At 38.0% G+C, this 21,751-nt stretch overlaps 1 protein-coding gene across 4 annotated transcripts in view; it reads left to right on the top strand.

Moving 5' to 3' along the window:
• The window catches only part of CDYL (chromodomain Y like), a 105,615-nt gene that overhangs the window by 35,033 nt on the left and 48,831 nt on the right, over positions 1-21,751 (top strand). For all 4 annotated transcript variants that reach the window (XR_010439166.1, XM_064705344.1, XM_064705346.1 and 1 more), the window contains exon 2: positions 12,328-12,994. Coding sequence is in view for 3 of the 4 variants with exons in the window: in XM_064705344.1 (XP_064561414.1) it covers positions 12,328-12,994 (667 nt within the window). In the remaining variant the exon portion in view is untranslated. The remainder of the gene's footprint in view (positions 1-12,327; positions 12,995-21,751) is intronic.

Here is a 21,751-nt window from a genome sequence, read left to right as displayed (position 1 = left end):
TGAGCACAGCCAGGAATTGGAGTTGATGACCCTTCCGGCTGAGGATATTCTGTGATAACCTCCTCAGCCTGTTCTCTGAGCTTCTCCAGTCCTCTTATCAATTTTGTGACCTTCCTCTGAACCTGTTCCAACAGTTCCATCTCCTTATGTTGAGAGCCCCAGCACTGTACTCAGTGTTCCAGGTGGTGTCTCATGAGAAAAGCACAGAGTGGAAGAATCACCTCCATCAGCCTTTTAGCCAGTCTCCTTTGGATGCAGCCCAGGGCAACACTTTCTTTCTGGGCTGTGACACCAGTCAGCTCATGTTGAGTTTTTTGTCAGCCACCCCCACCAAGTTCTTCTCCTCAGGCCTGCTCCCAATCACTTCTCTGCCCAACCTGTGGATGTTCTGGGATTGCCCTGACCCATGTGTAGGACCATGCCCTTGATTTTGTTAAACCTCAGGAAGTTTGCGCAAGCCCAGCTCTCCAGCCTGTCTGGGTCCCTCTGGATGCCATCCCTTTCTCTCCTGCATACCAACTGCCCCACACAGCTCGGTGACATCAGTGAACTGTTGAGGGTGCCCTTGGTCCCACTGTCCATGCCACTGACAAAGATATTGACCAGCACTGGCCCCAGGACAGACCCCTCAGGGACACCACTTGTCACTGATCTCCTCATGGACATGGGGCCATCCTGCCAGTGCTTTACCCACTGAATGGTCTGGCCATTATCCATATCTTGGTGACTGATTAGTAATTATAAAAATAGCCAGGAAAAATCTGAATTTTTGGGTTACTCAAGTAGCAAGGTGTAGAAGATGCAGTCTCATGAGCTACATGATAAAGTACAGTCGTCTGGACACTGTACTTTCCTATTTTCAGGAAATCCATTTACACACACGCTAATGCTTTGGATTGCATCTAAATTTGTGCATTTGTTTTAGAGACTAAATTCTGTTCTCTGTACCACTCCTGTAACAGTAACTATATGAATTAATTTAGTTTAATTTTTAGTAACTATAGAGATAAGATGAAATCTTGGGCTGAGTATACTATGGTGCTAAAGTATTTAAAATGCTATCCAAAATGATCACAGAAGACCTCTTTTATACAAGCATGTTTTTTAAAGTTATTCTTTAAAATATAATCAAGTCAGTCACTAGCTATTTTAAATTTACAGATGGTACAGCGCATTGACAACAAATGACTAGATTAATTAGCAGCACCTGATAAAAGGGAGAGTATCTGTTTTAATGAAGATTCTGAATTCCAAATGTTTTTAAAATGTGACCATTTCTATCAAACACTTGACAAGGAATTTGCAGTACAAATTCTTTGGATACACTAATAATGCTAAGTATTAAGATATGTATAGAAAAAAAAGGAGTTCTCACCTGTCCTTCCAGGAAAATTTTATAGAAATGAAAATATGCTTTTATATTTCAATGTTACTGTAACTGGGTTATGAAAAAATAACTATGATGCCATAGTCCTGTAATTTGGAAACTTGCTTCTAAGTGAATTATCTCTGTTTTACGGAGGCAGGATTACCAAGGTTAGAAGTTTGGGAGCCAACTGGCTCAACCTTGGCTGAGCGACCGTAAATTTGAGGACTTCTTTGTGCAAAGAAACCAACTGGCATTGCTTCTGTAGGAAAGAGGTTTTGTAGCTGTCTCTGAAGGGTCGCTCCCTGCTGGTGACACTGGCCTGTGGTGACTGTTTCTCAGTGCAGGCAACTGTAAATAATGCTTATATTGCAATGTGAAGATAATGTTCTATAAATTCTCTCATTCTCTTTGTGGTATTACTTTGGATATCAGGGTTTTCTGAATGGAGAAAGAGCAATATGGCTAGGGTGTTAGATATAAAAAACAGCTCTTAATTTAAAAGGTGTTCATGATTACAGTGTATTTAAACTGACTTAAGGTATGAAAAGACACAGTGGAGGGGAAGATAGATGCCAGTGTATTACATGCCTAAGTCTTGATTCTTCATGCATACCTTAAGTTAGTGAATTTGTCTCTTTTATAAAGAAGGAGGTGAGACAGTTGTTTATTCTCTACACTATAGAAATAATTTTAGATTTATCATTGAAATAACTAAGGCCAAAAGAAAAGTTTGGGTCTAAATTGAAATACCTTCTATATAATAAAATCTGTTTTTTTGTGAACAGTTGCTGTGCTGTGAACAACTGCTTAGATTGAAGTGAACGTGATGGTTTTTAATTTTATTTTTTTTAATAAGTGTTATTTTGCAGAGTATTTTGCAAATTACTTGAATCTGGAGAAATGTGTAAGGATTTAATACACCATTACCTTATAAAATTATGAGGAAAGTAATCCTCAAGGCATATTTTGGAGAGCAAATTGTGATGTGGGATTAGGAAAAGCACTGCAAATAGCAATATCAGATTCACACAGGGACAGAGGGAAAAGAATAAAAAGCACCTGAAAGTGAAGGAGACAGCACGAGAGATTATTTTATTGTTTTCCAAAGAATAAAAGAAGTCCAACACGTGGGTAAGGAGACACCAAAAGCCAATATAGTATCCATAGCTGGAGGAAAATACAGAACAATATGTTCTTCCTCTGCAAAAAGCAGGTGATAGTTTGTTTACCATATTTTTGTAGTTATATGAGAAAGTTGGCAGATTATTTTATATGACATCTGTGCAGGAGGAAGGACTGGAATGCAGACAGAGAATTGGCCTTGTAGAAGGTAACTCTTGGTTCCTTTGCTCTTAGGGAGGGACTTGAGCAAGTTGTAGTGCGGTATCATTTCTGCCTAAGTGGAGACTTCAATTGTGGTCCTTTTTTGGGAAGAAGCTCTGCCTATTTACAGACTTTAAAGAGCAGTGGCAAAATCTGCAGTACAAATAGTTCAGGTTGGTTTAGTATTTGTGTTGTGACCTTGAAGGGCACAATTTTTAAGTGTTATATCAAGAGTTCAGTGGCTACTAAATGCTACAGCCACTGTTGAGATGATGCTTTCTGTAGAAAAATAATGTTCAAGAAGTGGTTTGAGTAAAGAATAACCTTTTACAATATTTTGTTACCCAGTTCTAGGAAACTACATGTGATTTTTCCTTATCCTGCTTGATTCCAGATTACAGGAAATAGAAGATGCTTACAGAGAAGGTTTTTATATGTAAATTGCTTCAGAAATTCATGTTAACCATGTGATAGAGAAGTTGCTGCTACCCAGCTTTTCTTAAAAAAAAATCTGAATTATTGAAAGATAAATTTAATTACCTCAACAAAAGGTGCTGTTGATGAAGCTGACATTTTCCAAGCCTAAAATGCTTTGTTTCTTCTGCTTTGTTCTCCTTGCCAAAGCAAAGAGGGATTTTGAAATTGGAGGTATTTTGTTGACCAACATCAGAGTAATCAGATTAATACCTGGTGTCTGTTACTTTAGTATGCATATATGAACTGATGGTGGATAGGATCAGTAAGTAACAGAGCTTAAGACAGTGCATATTTTCAAACAACACCAGAAACCAATCTTAATCATCAATCCCTTTAATTCAGGAGTTTTAATATCAATGTAATGTTAGGTTGAGTAATTAGTGATTTGATGTTAAAATGTATGTAAGCATTAGATGCATTTCAGGAAAATGGTAATTACTGGGAATATGTCTTCATGCAAATTACACTAGCAGGAGGTGTATGTGTGTTAAAACCAGTGATGCAGTGTAGGGTACTTTTTTTCTGATTGACGTGTTTGAAGAATAAAGCTTAGGAAGTTGCGAATACTGGTGAAACAAGAAAGTCATTTGAATACATACTGACTGCAGAACTTGTACTACTCATGTGCAATGTGCAGGCCTAGTAAAAAGCTAATTAATTATATGTGAAGAGCATGAACATATTTGTATATACTCTGGGTCTTTGTTATTGTTGTTGTTAGGAAGGTACACAGTGGATGAGCACTGTAAAACCTGGTTTTATTAATAAACTTTAAAACCTTGGAATTTGGAAGAATCTTTGCCAAGCACAGTTACCAGCAATCCCACAGCTATATTTGTACCCCACAGCCTGGTTAGAAAAGTGAATGGGAGGGTGTAGTCATGGAAGCTGCAGCGGTATTAAATAAGAAATGAGTTCAGGTTCAGTCTAAAGACAGAGAGACTTGAGACCCAAACAGAGAAATACCTTTCCTGTCTGGAAAAAAAGTTCATCTGCTAATAAATCTCTTAAAGAAATAGAATGTCACAAGTGAGAGGCAGCTGTGCAAGCACTCACTGGGGTTGATTAATTAGGGGAAAGTTCTGTATCACCAGCTTTTCTAGATCAAGTATTTAGAGAAGTCCTATTGCAAGTAGAATGACCAGGGACACACATTCCTCTAAGACATGTTGGCATTGAGGTAAGGAATACAGAAGGAGCCAGCAAATAATGTTGTTCTTAACTGTGATTTAGAATTTTTTAGCATCTTTGTATTTGACTACAAAAATTCAGTCATGGTCTTGTATCCAGGAGCTTTATTTCTTATGGAAATAAGCTTTTGATGCAAGAGTGAGAGGAGCCAGGTAGGAGGCTCTAAGTGTGTATTGTGCCTTCCTGGACGAAGTGATCCCAGAGAAAGCTCTTGCTACTATATTTAGAACTAGCATCCCCTCTAAGAGGAAAAAGGAAGAGACTGCTACTGAATAAGCTTCTAAGAGCTGAGGTCTGTGAGCCTTCTTACTGAGGTTTGGTCAGCTCTACAATAGCAGACTTGACATTGGTGCTTCTGTAGGCAGTAGGCTGCTGAAAAGCCTTGTTTGATGTTGGTAGATGAAACTGTTGTAGAATTAAATGAAATTTGATAAATTGACTACAGCATACCAAGTTCACTCTTCAGCTGTCGCATGATTTTCTTTTGTCTGCTCCTCTTTCTTGTTACAGTTCCCATTTCTGGAGTTTGCTTTGCTGTGGCAAGGTGTTCTCTAACACTTGGAGTGCAGTTTTGCTGTGACCTACTCTCTCCTTAAGACACTCCTTTTAGATGAAATATTTTGAATCTTTATCAGTCATTTGTACTTGAGCACTGTTGAAGGTCCAGTTTCTCCTGCTTTGAAAGCCAGTCTGTAGTCCTGATGCTTAATATTGACAAAGTCTGTATTATTCTCGCTGAAGGACAAAGTGGCAATATTTCTGTTGGCCTTATCCTTTAAGTAAATAGTTGTAATGCTGTTGAAGCTGTGAGGTAGCTTTAGATTATTTCTGGATTTTCACAAATTATCAATCACACACAAAATATGGGCATTCTTTGGTTGAGAGTTTTTCATGTTGCCAGAGTTGCCAATAATAAGTATGCATTTCAGTTTTCTCTATTTTTTTTATTTGGCATTGGTAGCACCAAGTTCTGGACCTTCACTTTTTGTACTGCAGTGGAGAGATATAAGCTAGAGAATTTGGCAAGTGCAGACAGAATATTTACCTCTTGGAAAAAAAAATCCAGGATTTGCATCCTATCATGTAGTTTTCACAAATGAATTAAAGATGGGAAGAATTTCATTTGGCATTTTATATGTGGATGATGCTGAAATCTTCTAGAAATGATAAATTTTTTTGTGACTTAATAAACATAGTAATACTTATGTAGTAGCTTTGACTGCCTAAAATGTGTATCCTAAATTCAGTGCTAGTGGTTTTTAATAGTTTATTCTGATTGGGACCTTTTCCATTCAAGATGATAAGCCTATTTGATGCTACTTGTTCTTATTTCTAAAGGAGGCAAATGGTGTGTGTTTGGTAAGAATCCATTGCTGCAGCTAATTGTTTATATTATGTTTGTACAGATATTATCAGCTTTACATGGGTTTTTATTCTGCTTTTGTGCAAAGTAGGAAATATATGTCTGCCTTACCTTGGTGTAAATAAAAGGTTATAACTGTTGTGAACAGTGAGTTGATGGAATGAGATTAAGATTTTCTAAGCATTCTTGCAATAGCTAGGTAACTATAATTAGGGTGAAGCAGTTGATGAATTCTGCAGTAGGCTGTAACTTGCATCACAACTGTTGTAACTATTTCTCTGTAAATTATATCGGGAAGGATCTGTGATGCTGACAGTTTAGCATCAATCATCAGTGGTGACTTGTGAGGAAGTAAGTGTCAGGCAGACTGTTTATCCAGGGAGTTAATTCTCTAAAGCAAAGTGACTTTGTCACAGGTTCTCCCTCCACACCCGTTTCCCTGATGTCCTGTGCAGAAAAGGCTTCTTACAAAGATCTGCTTTCTGATTGTGATCTGCACTTTTGAATACATCATAAAGGAGTTGCACATCCAGTGATTAGTTTGTTTAATGTAGGTACAAGTATAAAACTTCCTAAGATGCTTTTTCAGGCAGTGGCTGTGCAGCCAGGCATGGCATGCACCATAGCTATGATTCCCTGGAATCACTGGCATTTATGAGAATGCAGTAATTAAACTGTTTTGTCTATTGTCTTTGCTAAGACCATGAGAGGATGTAAAACCTAAAGCTGATGATAAATAATGAGCTTCACTGAGACAATTGAAATTTTATATGCAACTTGATATGAAATTTATATAGATGGTGAATTAAAATGTGAATTATAACCCACAGGCCACTGTATTAATTGAATGTTACAGATAGCCTCAAAGTTAGCTCTTGCATGACTTGTGTCCAGGAATCCTAAAGAAATGGACAGCCTTTGATTGAAATAGAGCTTGGGAAAAAGAGAAATCTTAATATTTGTTTTAACACAGCTGTTAAATTTTTGAAAGGAGGTTGAGCTGTGCATTTCTCTTTATTGCACTGCTAGCGTGAAGGACCACAAGAAGTGCCTTATGGTCCCTTATGGGACTCCTGCTCATAGACCTGAATGTGTTCCAATCCCTCTGCACACACTGCTGCCTCCAAAGGAGGTTGGGAGTGGCTGTGGCTTGGGAAGTGATGATCCTGTATGAACTCATCCTGCTGGTGCCGACTGCCTGAAGGCAGTCGAGTTGGTGGACTCTGTATTGTCAGGCCTTCAGATCAGGTATCATCCCTCATTGCAGAGCTGTCACAAAAGCAACACAAAACCTGCATCATCTGCTGAAGCTGATTTGACAGAAAGGCATTAATCTGCCCACATCTGATCCACATTTATTTTTTACAGCTCTGGCTTGCAGAACATTATATGTGTAATACAGCCTCAGCATGGCCAGCCCTGTGCTGCACAGACACTCGGGTCAGTCACGCTGTAAGGATGCAGCAGCTCAGTTTACAGCAATTCATGGGCTGCTAATCCAATCAGTCTGTTCTGCTAATCAAATCAGTCAGCTCCGAGCATGTGGCAGCGGCCTTATGTGTGCTCTCCCAGGCTCCTGTCAATGCAGCAACGTGGAGCTGCAGTGAAGGTGAACTCTTGGATTTATATGATGTCCTAGTGTCATTTCTTTATGATGCTATTTGTTCTTAAGCCATACAATATTGGTTTTTTACATTCTTTTCTGTACAGATTTTGATATTCTATGTGTACGTGTTAAGCTGTTTTTCAGATTTCCCTGCTGGTGCTAACTGCAGTGAGCAATACTGTGACTTGGTCTTAAGTCATCCTGTGGGAAATTATGTATTTTCTATTAAAATGTGTAAAATAAGATTTTAGTGCTCATTTTACAGACCTTCAAATGTGTTTTGACATCCTCATCAAATATCTTTTTGAGTATCTGTTTCCCCAAAACTGCTTTGAGCAAAACATGGCACTTAATGGTTTTGATGTGGTATGCTGCTATTTATTAGTTGATTTTTTAATGTAGAATGCATTTATTTTATTTAAAATAAGAAGTATTTGAATACTTTTTGTCATTGACTTCTGCAAGATTTTAATAAATGGAAGATGCAACCACTTGTAGACATTGCTGATTGCTTATGGGGGATCATTTAGGTCCCATTTGTGTATGAAATAGTGTCCAGTTTAAGAAAGGGTGACTGTTCACTTGTAATGCATGCATGTAAGACTAGCATTTATTCCAGCTTTCTGTCTCTGACTTGGGGAATATCTCCAGAAGTAATTTGGCTCAAGTGGAGAAAATCAGTAGAGTGAAGCAGTTGGTGCTGTGCCCCCCACCTCTACATATTCTGCTGTGCAGCACTTTTATTTTGGACTAGATTTAGTGGTGCCCCTCAGGATCAAATATCCATGGCACTACATGTATTGAAACTGTTCAGAGGCGTTACTTGCTTGGATCTGTGTGCCCCCTTAGGGGCTGAAGCGGGACAGATGCATTGGTACATTTCCATTTCCAGTTTATATTTCTCCATAAAGAATCCACATCCTGGATACCTAAACTGGTCTGTGAATAAAACCATTCCACAGTCAGCAGGAATAGTGCAGAGGAGGGAAGGATTTGCTTCCAAATTGCACTACTGCTCTGAACAAAAGCAGAAATGTAGGCAAAGCCTTCAGCTAACAGAACAAGGCCCTCTCAGGTAGAGTATGAAATCCAATAGATTCTATTTTGTAAACTTTAAATTAATTTAGCCTGACACGAGCGTGAGGCCAGAAAGGAACATGATGGGAATGTACAGTGGATTTATTATAAACAAGGCAATACTCATTGAATATTTACCTGCCCACATGTGTTCATTTTGGTCTTTCTGTTTTTTGTTGCCTTCTCACCCACCAACAGATGTACCTTTAGTTTAATTTCTTCAAATGTTCAAAATATCTTTTTCATATATATACACATGTACAGTGGCTGAGAGCATGCCTTATATTGAGTTTACAAATGTGCCTAAATGATATTGCTTTAGATTGAGAATATTCTTTTGAATTTCATGCTTACTTTTAGTGACCTGAACTAAGAAGCTTTCATCAGGCGTTAAGAATGCATGTCCTGTTCCTGACGATGAGGGTTACTGGACCAGTCCAGCCTATAGGTGTTTGTTGTCCTCTGTTGAAAGTTGCAGTCCTTTTAGATGTGTCAGAAAACACTGCATATGTGGCTGCTCTCCAAACCAGTTATTTCAGGATGCCTACATTAACTCAGGTATTCTTAATATCTAAACCAGGTCACTTTGGCAGAACTACATTAGGGAATAATTACAGAAGTTGTGCTGACAGATGGGGAGGAGCTGTTGTCTGCGGGCACAGGACAGGGAGGAGTTGCAGTGTTGTCATTTTCACCTCGTGCAGCTGTAGCCAGGCAGCACTTCAGCCTGCAACCATGCAAACTTGTTTGTTTGTTTGTTCCTTTGTTGGGAATTTTTTTGAGTGTAAATTGTGTATAATTTGGTAATAAAAGCAATTAAAATCCTCAGGGAGGGAGAGCAAGCATGAACCAATTTTACCACATTTGTGGAGGGAGGAGAAATTTACCATTTTACAGATGGGAAATCTCAGGTATAGTTGTGGTTGGTGGGATTATAATTTGGCATTTCAGTGTTGGATTATACCTCTGAGCAGCTCATTGTTTTTCTGTCAGTTCTTCTGCTGCCTGAGTTTTTGAGTGTCATTGATCAGTACCCCCCAGGTGGGGAAAGTGATAACTTTGCATGCTAAAATAAACTGGGAGATGTTATTTTTTTTACCACCCAGGTAGTTTGCCTGATAACTTTCCCTCACACCTGTTTTATCTTTTTTTATGTTATTTTTTTCTTCTGTTGTGATTCTTATACAACACTTGAAAACTAACCATTAATGGCAAATCCTGCAGTACAGAACCTTTTAATCTCTAAAAATAAGTACTAGACCATGGTATGGGACAGGGCATTGGACACTGTAAAAATGGTAGTTGTCACAAAGTACTAGACAGCATTTCTAGTGTGGTTATGGCTAAGGATGTATCTTGCTCCCAGCTCTGGGTGAGAAACACTTATGTAGCTGTTGTCATCAGCAAAAATATTGAGGCAGAATATTCCTGAGCAGCTTTTCAAGTGCTTCTGGGGGAGTCAGACTAACCAAACTGAGTCAATGCAAAAAAAGAAGTCCCTCACTAAAGCTCTGAATCTGCATGATAAATTGTGTATCACAGGTTAATTCTTGTAAATTTTGTGCTGTATATAAAACAAAAGATGCATTCAAGAAAAAATGAAGAGTTATGAAAAAAATCCTTTTAATCAAAAAGAGCAGTGTCAAAGTAGGTTTTGTTGCAGGCTTGGACAATACAGCTAAATATAACTGTTTTCTTTATGCATTTCTGCTTGCTCCATAAATCATCAGGTTAAGAATGGATTTTTGTGTCTCCTGTTCTAGACTTCATCTATTATCTCTGCAAGGTATCTGGTTTTTTGGATGACAGGGATGGCTTCCTACTTGAAAAGGGCATGTCCTTAATGGGTGGCCTTTCAGTACTGAAAGACAGTGGTAGGACTTTGTGCTCAGTAATTGATGCTGTTCATTATAAAGATTTTGTATTAGAGAATAAAAATACCTTGGTAGTTGTAGAGATATTTCTCTGAGAATCGTGCTCTTAAAGTCTGTTTTAGAAGGTCAAAAGAGGCAGAGGATAAGCAAGACTACCAGTAACTGCCTTTTTGACAAGAGAGGAAGTTTGATTCATGATTTTGTTCTTCATTTTTAATTTAACATTTCTGACTTAATATTTGAAGGTCTTTTTATTCGATCTCTACTAAGAAAAAATTGAAGGCATGTTTCTCTGTCGTGACTTTCTTCAATTCTTGGAGTCGCATTTTCTTTTAAGCTGTCTTTTAATAGTTTTGTGGAAAAACAAGTTGCATTTTTCTAGCTGCATGGTTTTTCAATCCCAGTAACTACTGGAAAGTTAAAGAATCAGAATAAAAATAGTTTTTATGTATTTTAAGATTTTAAATAAAATTTGGACAATTTATATTGCATATCTCTCTATAGAATGCATTGACAAGGCAAAAGTGGAGCTTGTTCATATTTGATTCTTATTTTTGTGGCGTTGATTTGGTTGAGTTTAAGTCCTATGCAAACAGAGCTGAGCAGCAGCCTGATGACACAGTACAACACCTGCAGGGTATCACATGCCGTTGTAGGGTATGTCCTTATGTTGCTGCTGAGATTATAATAATAGTAATCATTTAACCTTAGTGTTGAAAACCTGGGAGTACATTATGATAGCATGTCACGTGTAAAATTGAGATGCACTCTTAAGAAGATCTGTTGTCAGCAGTCATGTGATTTGGTAATGAATCATGTACCATATATGTACACTGTCTATATGTGCACCATACGGCCTTGTATTTTCCTGCCATCCTTCTAAACTGTTCTGTAGACATTCCATTTGGGGTAATGCCACTCCTGTAAATGTCAGTCTTTCTTCAGAGATTCTTCTAGGTAGGTGTGACCTCAGCTTCTATGCATGGTTTTTATCATGAAGGGCTGGGACTTACATTAATAAATAACAGTGCCAAACACCTGCCTTTTTTATTACCAAAAAGAAGAGAGAGATGAGTAAGAAAGCTATATCAGTACCATAACTGAAATGAAGTGGGATGGAGGATTTACCAGAAGAATCAGTGTGGGTAGAAAAAACAAAATAAAAAGGGGAAACCCTAAGACTAGCTTTGCACTTACATCTTTTTCAGTAAAAGAATTCCCTTTCCACAGGATTAGCATGATTGGCATAAGTTTTAGTCTGAGGCATGCGTCTCTGTCCCTGCAGCTGCTGCTGTCTGCCCTGCCTGCTTCACCCCAGTGCCTGAATTCCTCCAGCCCATGGGTTCCACATGCTGTTGTAGAATGTGCATGCTTAATACTTGTGACATAAATATCATCTCTGTTTGCACATAAGTGAGGCATGGTAATTTGTTCAAGTATGTGTATCAAAGGGTCTGGCAAAAACAAATTCTATTTTCACAAGAAGTCTCAAAAAAAATTGTCTGAATTTGCCCCAGTTCCTAAGATGTTCCATATTGTCCCTGATAGCTAAAGGTTAGTTCATTGTAAGTGAGAGATTCTCACATATGCCTTATGCTAAGCAAGCAAATTATTCAAACAATATCAAATTGATAACTTTGGTAAGGTAAACACCCTGTATTTATACAGCATATTTAAACATGACTTCTGTATTGAGAGAGGGAAATCATATCCACCTTGAAGTTGGTGCAAGAGCTTCTCTGAGGCCAGTGCTGATTGTCAATTTTAAGATGTTATATTCAGATTCCTGTGCATGCAAAATACTTAGTGAAGAACAATTTTGATATTCTAGAACATGTTTTTGAGATAAAAGTAATAATCTAAAGTTTAAAGTGAGGGATTTCCAGTCAGCAGTGAAAGACTGTAATACTATGGAACTAAAGTACAGATTACAAAACAACAAGAAAATTTTATAATCTGTCTGCACTTAACAAATTATTTACATGCAGGTCACTCTCTTGAGTTGTATATCTCGCCATGCCTAATGCTTATTTTTGATTTTTAACAGGTAGAGAGAATTGTTGACAAGAGGAAAAACAAGAAAGGAAAAACAGAGTATTTGGTGCGATGGAAAGGATACGACAGCGAAGATGATACTTGGGAGCCAGAACAGCACCTTGTCAATTGTGAGGAATATATACATGAATTTAACAGACGCCACAATGAAAAGCAGAAAGAAAGCACATTAACCAGGACAAACAGGACCTCTCCAAATAATGCCAGAAAACAAATTTCTAGGTCTACCAATAGTTCTTTTTCAAAGACATCTTCTAAATCTTTAGTTATGACTAAAGAACACGAGTCAAAAAATAGTCAACTTTTTTCTGCCACACAGAAGTTCCGGAAAAACAATTCACCGTCGCTTTCTGGACGTAAAAATATGGACCTTGCAAAATCAGGTATTAAAATCCTAGTGCCCAAAAGTCCAATTAAGAGCCGGACAACAGTTGATGGCTTCCAGAATGAAAGTCCAGATAAAATGGACCATATAGAGCAAGATCAAGATGACTCTGTAGCACCAGAAGTAGCAGCAGAAAAACCAGTGGGAGCTTTGTTAGGACCTGGTGCAGAGCGTGCTAGGATGGGGAGCCGACCAAGGATACATCCATTAGTGCCACAATTGCCAGTGCCAGTAACAGCCACAATTGCGTCAGCATTAACAATAAATGGAAAAGGTAGGTGTACAAGTCATCATTTTGGTGGTGATTTTTCATTTGCCTCGAGTTTTTTTGCAGTTGAGGTGCAGACAAATTGTCCACTCTGTTTCAGCCATGCTAAATCAAGTCCGGAGAACTTCACTTTATTTTACGTAACTATAAAACTACAAATCCATTTTGAATTTACAGCTTTTGGTTTCCTTGCAGAAGTTTATTGGTATTTGTGTTTTCAGAATCACCATCTGATACATCTGTGTTTGCCTTGACATTGTGTGGTACACGTATTTAGTGTACCATTTCCAGATATTATATCATTGCTTTAAGTTTATTTTAATAGGTCAAATTTGGTATGAATATTAGAAACCTTAATTATGGAAAGCGATGAATGGTGTGAGCAAGGATTCTTCATAACAGTTTATATATCTATTTTGTTATAAATATTGCCTGGAGAAAAAACCCTTGCGAGTGATGTTGCTTCAAAAACAAAGTTAATAAGCTTTGTTTCTGTGAAAATTTGAGCCAGTTGTGGAAATACATATGACTTCTGCCTGGATTGAAATTTGTTTTCATTATATTTTATCAATATTTTGTTGTTTATACCTCATTTGATATTGAACACTTATTTAGGAGTGATGTCTGGCTTGCTAATATCTAAGTAGGTCACAGTTAATTCAATTTGTACTGTAAAATTTGTGACACCAAAGTAACCTAAACTGCTCTTCTAGGAGGGAGCTGTTTGTCCCCCAACCAACTGAGACTGATGTTTAAGATTTCTTAGTCCTTATTGTTGTGCCCCAAACTTTTGTTCTTCCCTGACAGACTCGGCTGTGTGGTCACAAGTGTTCTCATAAGCAAGCTTTGGAGGCTCAATTTTCAAGTCTAAATTTTCAAGTAATGACTGCACCCTCAAATAAAATGCAGCAGGTCAAATGTGCAGGTGTGCTATTTATGATGACTTGCTGGAAAAATTGTCTGGAATTTTTCGATGACTGGACCCGCCAAAAAACACACTTAGAAACATTGGATAGGGAAAAAATGTGCTAGAGACTTTGGGAGAGTTTGTGTTGGGTACCCCACTGTTGCTTGCATTGAGATTTTCCAAAAGAACAGCTGCAGCCAGAGAGGTTGAGAAGCAGTGGACAAGGGAGGAAAGTGTTCCTGGAGCTGCGGTGTCAGGTCATGGACCAACCCATTTTGCTGCAGATGAACTAGGTAACCATGGCAATGCACACACAGATGCCAGGAATATCTCTTGCTTTGCATGGGCTAAAGAAGGAATGCAAATCTCAAAGGATGTAAACAAAGCTGAAGGGGAAGATGCAAGAGACGCCAGGATGAGAGTTCTCTGAGTAGGTGAGGTAGAGGAGTGTGTTTTTGCATGGGATGGTTTTATGATAATTAATAGGTGTTTTGGAGTATGGCGGGCTTCCTAGTGACTTGATTGGTAAGTTCTGCCTTAGGCATCTCATTTTTTTGCCTCATGGCATCCAGGAAAAATACCTGAGGCATGAAGGATCTTTTTGGGTAGGTCAGATTAAATCTTTCCCACCAGCCTCTCACTTTGGTAATAGTGGTATGGCAAGGGCCCAGTTACAGGGCATCCATCAGATGGAAGCAGAAAGGCCTGCAGGGGAAAGGGTGTGACACAGGAGGTGTTGGGTGAGATTTGTTCCTGTTTCACTGCTGTGTGAAAATTTCCTCAACTGCCACCACCTCCTTCAACTCTTCCAGGCATTTGTCTGGGCAGCTAACAAGGAAAGCTGTTGACTGGCTCTAGGGATGATGACAATACAAGAGTTTTCTCACACTTACGTGTTCACGAGATCCTAAAGGTGTAGATCAAAAAAGGAGAGCCAAGGAGATAGTCACAATACGTGGTTGATGAAACATACACAATATGTTCCACCTTCTGTCTGCTGCTGGAGGCATATCAGTGCATTAACTGAGGCTTCCCACTCCAGTCCCCAAGCTGAGCTGTGCATATCTGCTGGGAAATGGATGCTAAATATCCATATTTATTGGGGTTTTATTTTGTTCACCTGCAACACTTTTGGAGGTAACCTTCCAAAAGTGCAGTATTTCTGCAATTATAAAACTTGGAAAAAAAGTTGCAAAAGAAAAATACTTTGCATTTATCTGACATCAGTCTCTCTTCCTAACTTTTCAGGATTTCTTTGATGTATTTTCCTCATGGAAACCCAGGCTCCAACTCAGCCATTATGTGTGGCCTGAGCGGATTTATTTAGGGAGAAGCAAAGAGAGACAGCCCTGTCTTCTAGAGCTCTCCTGGCCTTGGAGCTTCCTGAGCTGACATTTGCTGTCTTTTCACTCTGTGAAGATGCATTCTTCTTGCTGTTTTTTTTTTTAACTTCACACTGCAACTCATTAAAAGTGTAGTAAATAGGTGCTTCCCTCCCCTGCATGGAGCTGCTGCAGTTCAGGATCCTGTTTTGCTCCTTACTCAGGACATTCCTTCAGTCTTAAATGGACACCTCATCACATTTTCAGCACGACCTCAGGAATCATATATCATGAGGGGTATTCATTGCACAGAAATACATCTTCATGTGCACCAGATCTGACATATTAATAATACAGATGATAGATCTGGCATTTGGAGCACTCTTTCCAAACATCCCACCTCCTCCACATACACCTTCTGTTAATTTTAAGAATTCCTACTACCACTTGGAGGATGCTGTCAGGAAGACAAAAGCATGTTTTGAAAAATAGCTTCTTACTTGAGCTGGTTTAGGAATTTTTTATCAAGATGTTTTTCTTGGTAAACTTAATTAGTCAAAACAGAAATCACTAGTCATAAAGCATAATTTTGAAAGATTCTAGAAAAATACAGATGGCACTTCAAAAAAATTTTAGACTACTTTTAAAATTAAAACTGAATTACATTTTTTTAAAGTAATACTGGAAAAATAATTAAAAGTTAAATATGAAAACGGTGTTCCTGATTTTGAGTATGGTGCTATGACTGTTTAGTAGTGTGACTCAGGTTGATCTTTAAGTCCTCACTCAGGATGGTGAAACCACTCAGTTTTTCTTGTTTGGTTGGTTTGTTGATTGGTTTGTTGTTGTTGTTTGTTTGGGTCTGTTGTTTGTTTTCCCTAACCTTGTTTTTACTTTTTTTTGTTTAATTTATAAGAGAAGTGTAAACAAAAATCCCAGAAATGTGTATGCATATGAAAATGCCATGACAGTAATTACTAGGAAATATTAGTGTTGTTGTAGCACCTAATTCTGCTTTTCCTGAGACAAACTTCTGTGGTGCAGTTCCTGTTCCAAAATCTTCCAGTCTCAGAAAAGGCAATCAGCAAATATCTGTTTAAATATACAAAGGTTCTGGGGAATAAAATATCTGTCATGTTTACTCTGGGAGCTGGCAGTATCAGCACACTGAAATCAAGCTGCTATCAAAAGAATAGCATTGTGTTGAATGTTCATATTTTAAAGGCTTGGCCTTGAAAACTGAGTCCATGGAGTAATATATATACAAGGCTAAGAGTTAGGGTGATGTATGGAAGAAGTGAGGACAGATCACTGAATTGAACACTGCTGTGGTTCTGGTATTTTGAAATATGTGGTGATCATCAGCTGTTACTACAAGTTAATAAAAGCAATCCTGGAATGGATGAACAAAGTAGAAAGACAGCAACAAAGAAATGAAATGTTGTGGAGAAGATTAGTGGCGCCTACAAGTAAGGAATATTACTCAAAGCTAGGCAAGACAAATGGTGGTTTTGTGTCTAACAGGTTCTGGTACCTTAAAAGTTTCTCAAAGTTTCCTTCATCAAAGTGGTATTAAAAAGTAGCTTTGAAATCTTACTGCAAATGGTTTCAGCATAGTATGGTCATAATAACCAGGGAAGTTGTATTTAATAGAGTGCACAAGAAGAGAAGCTGTAAAAGGATTCTGATCTGTCAGTCACACAGGGCTAGAGAGTTGTCTTGAAATTTTAGAAAGGATCATAAGTCAGGGCAATACCATTTCTTGGCAAATTCTAGTAATTTTTATTCTGGGTAACCCTGTGTTTGCTACAGTTTTTATTCAGCTAGCAATGTCCAACATGTGGATGTAATTCAGAATAAATGCCACAAGAAGGGAAATTTCAGGCAGAAAAGCATGCAAAGCTCAAAGTCTAAAATAAGGAGGGAAAGCACATCTAGCTGCATATGTTGTCAGAATTAGAATAAGGCAGGTTGGTGCCAGCACCCAGGAAGAGAAGAAATACAAGAACTGCAGTAAATTGCATCAGTTGTTAGTCACACAGGCACTACCAGTGTGCACAGTGGCATTGGCATCTCCCTCCTTGCACATATCAGATAAGCAGCTTGCAGGAGCAGCAGGCTGACAATACAGATGCTTGCAGTGTAGCACCCTACAAGGAACAAGGGTGTCTGCTGATTTTTTAGTTGGATAATGGTGCTGTTTTCATCTCAAAACAATGGTATTGTCAGAAAATGAAAAGTGGTATAAAAAAAAATTAGAAGAAAAGACTGAACTTAAGTTTTGTTCGTTACCTGTTCTCTGCTTTCCCCAAAGCAGCTTATGGGATTAAAACCCATAGATTTGGAAAAATAAAAATCCACTCAAACACCAAAGGAAAATAGTGTCTGTTTGGTTAAGTGTCGGATAGGTTTAGTCTCAAAAGGAATCAAGCAAGCGTGGAAGGGATTATGGAGGCCACTGGAACTGAGGAGAAACATCTCTTCTCAATGCAATACCTAGCCCAGCTGGAAGGAGTTCAGTCCCTCCCTGTTCATTAGGGTGAGGGAAGCTCACACACTTCCCTCCAAATTCTCTGTTACTTTTTCCCCCCTGCCTATGTGTGCCTGAGTGTTGAACTCTTCATGAGGAATGGTCTGCTGTCACCAGCATAACTGGCCAAGCTTGAGAGTCCCATGGGAAGAGCACAGCAGCTGACAGAGCTGTGAACCACAGAGTTGTCTAGATGTACCACAAGCCATGCATATAAACCCTCTGAGAAAGCAGAATTAAGAGAAAAGTTGAAGAAGTTCATTGCTGTGAATTTAGAGTACAACAAAAGGGAATGTGGGAATGATGTGTTGCAGGTTTTTTTCATTTCCTTTTAGCATCCTGGAAGGACAGAAGCAGATTTGAGCACTCCCTTTCTTAGCTGGGAGATTTTGTTGGTTAAGTAGTAAGTGGTGATTAAAAAGAAAGTCCTAAGAGAAGAACTTCCTTTTTCAGTGTGTTTTGTACGTTGCACTTGGATGGTGGCTTGATCTCTGCTGAGTGATCTGGAAAGCAACCAAATATTTCATTAGTGCAAACAAAAGCCTATTAAATGGGTTAAAGTCCTTTGCAAAGCTCTCTTAACTTCTAAAATTACTGGTTAAACTTCTTTTTCAAATGCACAAGTGTGTAATTTTTTATCTTTGGTTGTGTATCTTTTTAGCAAATCACTAAAAGAGTAAAGCAGTTTTCATTTAATCAAGCTTAAAGGCATCTTTGGGTTTGTATTTTTTCTCCAGAAGTTGACTTTTGACTGTATTTCTTAAGAATTCACATTATTATGTCCCTTATGCACTAAATTGAAACATTTTAACCTATCAAATTTTCCTTCTGTCTTACAAAGTCATGTTCTTCAGCTGTTTTACTCTTAAGTAAAAGTAATCTGACTTATTACCAGTTTCTTGTTTATCTATATTTTCTGGCTTAGTGTAAATGCAAACGTTTTAAGCAATATTGTAGAGTGCATGGTCTGTGTCATGTGGAAAATTGATCTGTTACTCTTTTGTTTTTTTGTCTTCCCTCTGCCCTATTGCTTCTGCAGTTTATAGTACACATTATTGTTACTTTACATGGAGCTCCAGGGCTGCGAACTTGCTGTGAAAATCCCTTACCTTTAGAACTGTATTGGTTTATGTCAACAGATTATCATAATAATAGTAATCAGAATCTAAGTGCACAGTTTGCTTTCATTTTTGAGAAACATAAGGCATAAATGACCTGTTTCTTTCTTTTTCTGCCTTCTGCTATTCTTCAGTTCCCAAAATGGAGATGTCTTAGTTGGGTGTTACATTGGTGTAGACTTAATGCAGCTGAGCAAGTGTAAAATGTAGTAACTTTGAAAAGAGTGATCCCTTTCCTTTCCCCTCCCAGGTATGGGAGATGTATTTATATATATGATTGATCATATATATATATATGGCCAAACCAACTGCTCCTTTAAGGGCAGGCTTATTTTTATCAGCCTTCTGGAAGTGACAGTGAGGTAGAGAATGTGTCCTGGAGGAGGGAGATAGACACATATTTTTTTCTTTTCTTAATTCCGTTCCTGAAAAACCCTTAAGGAAAACCTGAATTGAATGGTTTTGGTTGTTTTTTGTTTGTTTTTGTTGTTGTTTTTGTTGTGTTGGGGTTTTTTGGGGAGTTTTTCTTGGTCGGTTGGTTGATTGGTTTGTTGTTGTTGTTTGATTGGGTTTTTTAAAGGAAAAGTTAAGAAATTTCCCAATAAATTCTCAGTTTGGACATAAAAACCTTAGCTTAAGTTGCTAGAAAAACTCCTGTGTTGTTGTCACTGGAATTTGTATTGCAGCTGTAGCCCCTGGTAAACGTAAAGCTCATAGGTGTGCAGTTCCTCTGATGTTCCATCAGTTTACATGAGCTGAGGATCTGGAGTCTGCATCTCTCTTGACTGACAGATATGGGGGCTCAGTAATGATCTGCCATTGCATTCTCCTACAGCACATGTGCTAACATGAGACAAAAATAAATTCTGAGGACAGGTTTGTCACGCCTGCTGTGCCAAAACTTAGGAAAGATGAAGCAGAGCCTCTGTTTACAAGAGGCTTTCAACCTACTTTGCATACATTAGCACAGAGAAAGCATGTTGAAGATCAGACTGAAGGATGGAACAAAAATGTTGAGCTAGATAATTTTTTTTTTATCCAACATTGTCAAAATCGTAGAATTTCAGAGCAGCTTTAGAAATGTGAAGCGCAATCAGAAACGCTCATGTGGTGCCTTTTGCAGTTGTGTCTGGTAAAGTAACCAGCCACTTTTTTTGTCTCTTGCTGTTTCAATTTTTGTCATTACAAATCTGTGTTCTCTTGAAAATATTAATTTTAATAGTTTCATGCAAAAATCCATTAAAAAACTCAACCAAAACAACTGCAGTTTGGTTAGTGGAAGATTTGCCTAGATCACATTGTCTACCTAAAATAAAGTCAACAAAACATTCTCACAGGGAGGCTGTTACAGGTGGGATAAAATATCATGCAATTGTGACCAAACTCTGAAATACTGTGTTTACACCAATGCTTGTGAAAATGACAAATACTTAGATTTAGGAAGATGCAAAACTAAGATTCAAAACCAAGGTTTTTTAAGCCTAACTGTTGGGATAACAGCTGGATACAGTCTTGAATGTTATAGGTGTTAATAAAAATACCTTTTATTTTTATGTATACATGCATATATTATGTTGCCCTGGAATAACTCTACTTTCTACCCAGCCAGACAAATTTCAGTACTCAAAGTGGCATAACCATGATGTGGAGCTGCTGCTGTGAGTCATTGATAATAATACAAAGAACTACTGTTATTTAAAAGAAAATAAATACAGAAGCTGTGTGTTTGTAACACTGTATGCATTTTTTTTTCAGACAAAAATATCTACATTACCTGCTCTACCTACCACTTATATTGTAAACTTATTTAAGAACACACACTGAAATGCATTTAGGCCACAAATTATCAAACAGTTAATTCTTCCTTAGTAACTGTTTTCTTCTTTAGTAACGGTTGTCTTAATTTTGCAATCTTAGAACACAAAAAAGCTTTTGTCTTTAGTAAGTAAGTGTAATTTAAAATGCTTTAAAGTTTATTATGTTTTAGACACCTTAAAGAAACAAAGGCAAGTCATAAACATTGGCACTTTGAGCTATAATATTCTAAATTTAAATGCATCTGAAAACTGGGAAGTCTTAAAATTTAATGTGGAAGTAGTGGAGGAAGGCTTTGTACTATTGTATTAAGAGTTCTTTAAACATCTTAATTGAAGTGTGGATAAAGAAATACTGACTGTCATCTATTTTCTTTGAAAATATTCCTTGAAAGAGGCAATGAAAGATAGTAAGAAGTTGTGCTTCAAAAGACTGCTCTGAAACTGACTGGAGGGAGGGAAAACAGGGTAGGCTTAGTCGTTCATTGTGTCACAAGGTTGGCAGTGGAATCTGTGCTTATTTGTATTTAGTGATCTCTTTTTAAAGAAAGTGTTGCAGTGAGCAGCAAAGGTACAAAACTTGCAAAGAAACACTTTATTACTTCAGGTACAAGAGAACAGAAATTTCAGAGGGTCATACCTGAAGCAGGAACTAAATGAAGTGATGACCAGCAGAAAGATAACTTGAGCTGATCATCTAAACAGAATTTAGCTCCTAAACAGAATTTTTAGTTTGGGATGCAGATAGGAATGCCTGAGTGCTGCAAAGGGAAACTCCAAGAAGACTTGGCCTAGTATTGGACTAAAGAAGCTCTCAAGGTTTCTCTGTTTGTCTCACACATTTGTTGTTACTGTTCAGTCACATCTGGTGTGTAATGAACCTGTAGATAACACGTTGGCTGGCACGATATCTTCCATGCCTTAGCACTGCTGTCCTTTGGATTTCATCTTGAATTCCTTTGTTGTTTGAAAGATGGGCTGGAATGAGAGGGAACAGAATGAGTGGCTGGCAAGTTCCCTATGAGAGGTATCCCAATGGACTTGCAGTGCATACACAGCTGGGGAATCTAGG

Source organism: Zonotrichia leucophrys, chromosome 2 (assembly GCF_028769735.1).
Source record: "Zonotrichia leucophrys gambelii isolate GWCS_2022_RI chromosome 2, RI_Zleu_2.0, whole genome shotgun sequence".
Lineage (NCBI taxonomy): Eukaryota > Metazoa > Chordata > Aves > Passeriformes > Passerellidae > Zonotrichia > Zonotrichia leucophrys.
This window is presented reverse-complemented; position numbering and strand designations above follow the sequence as displayed.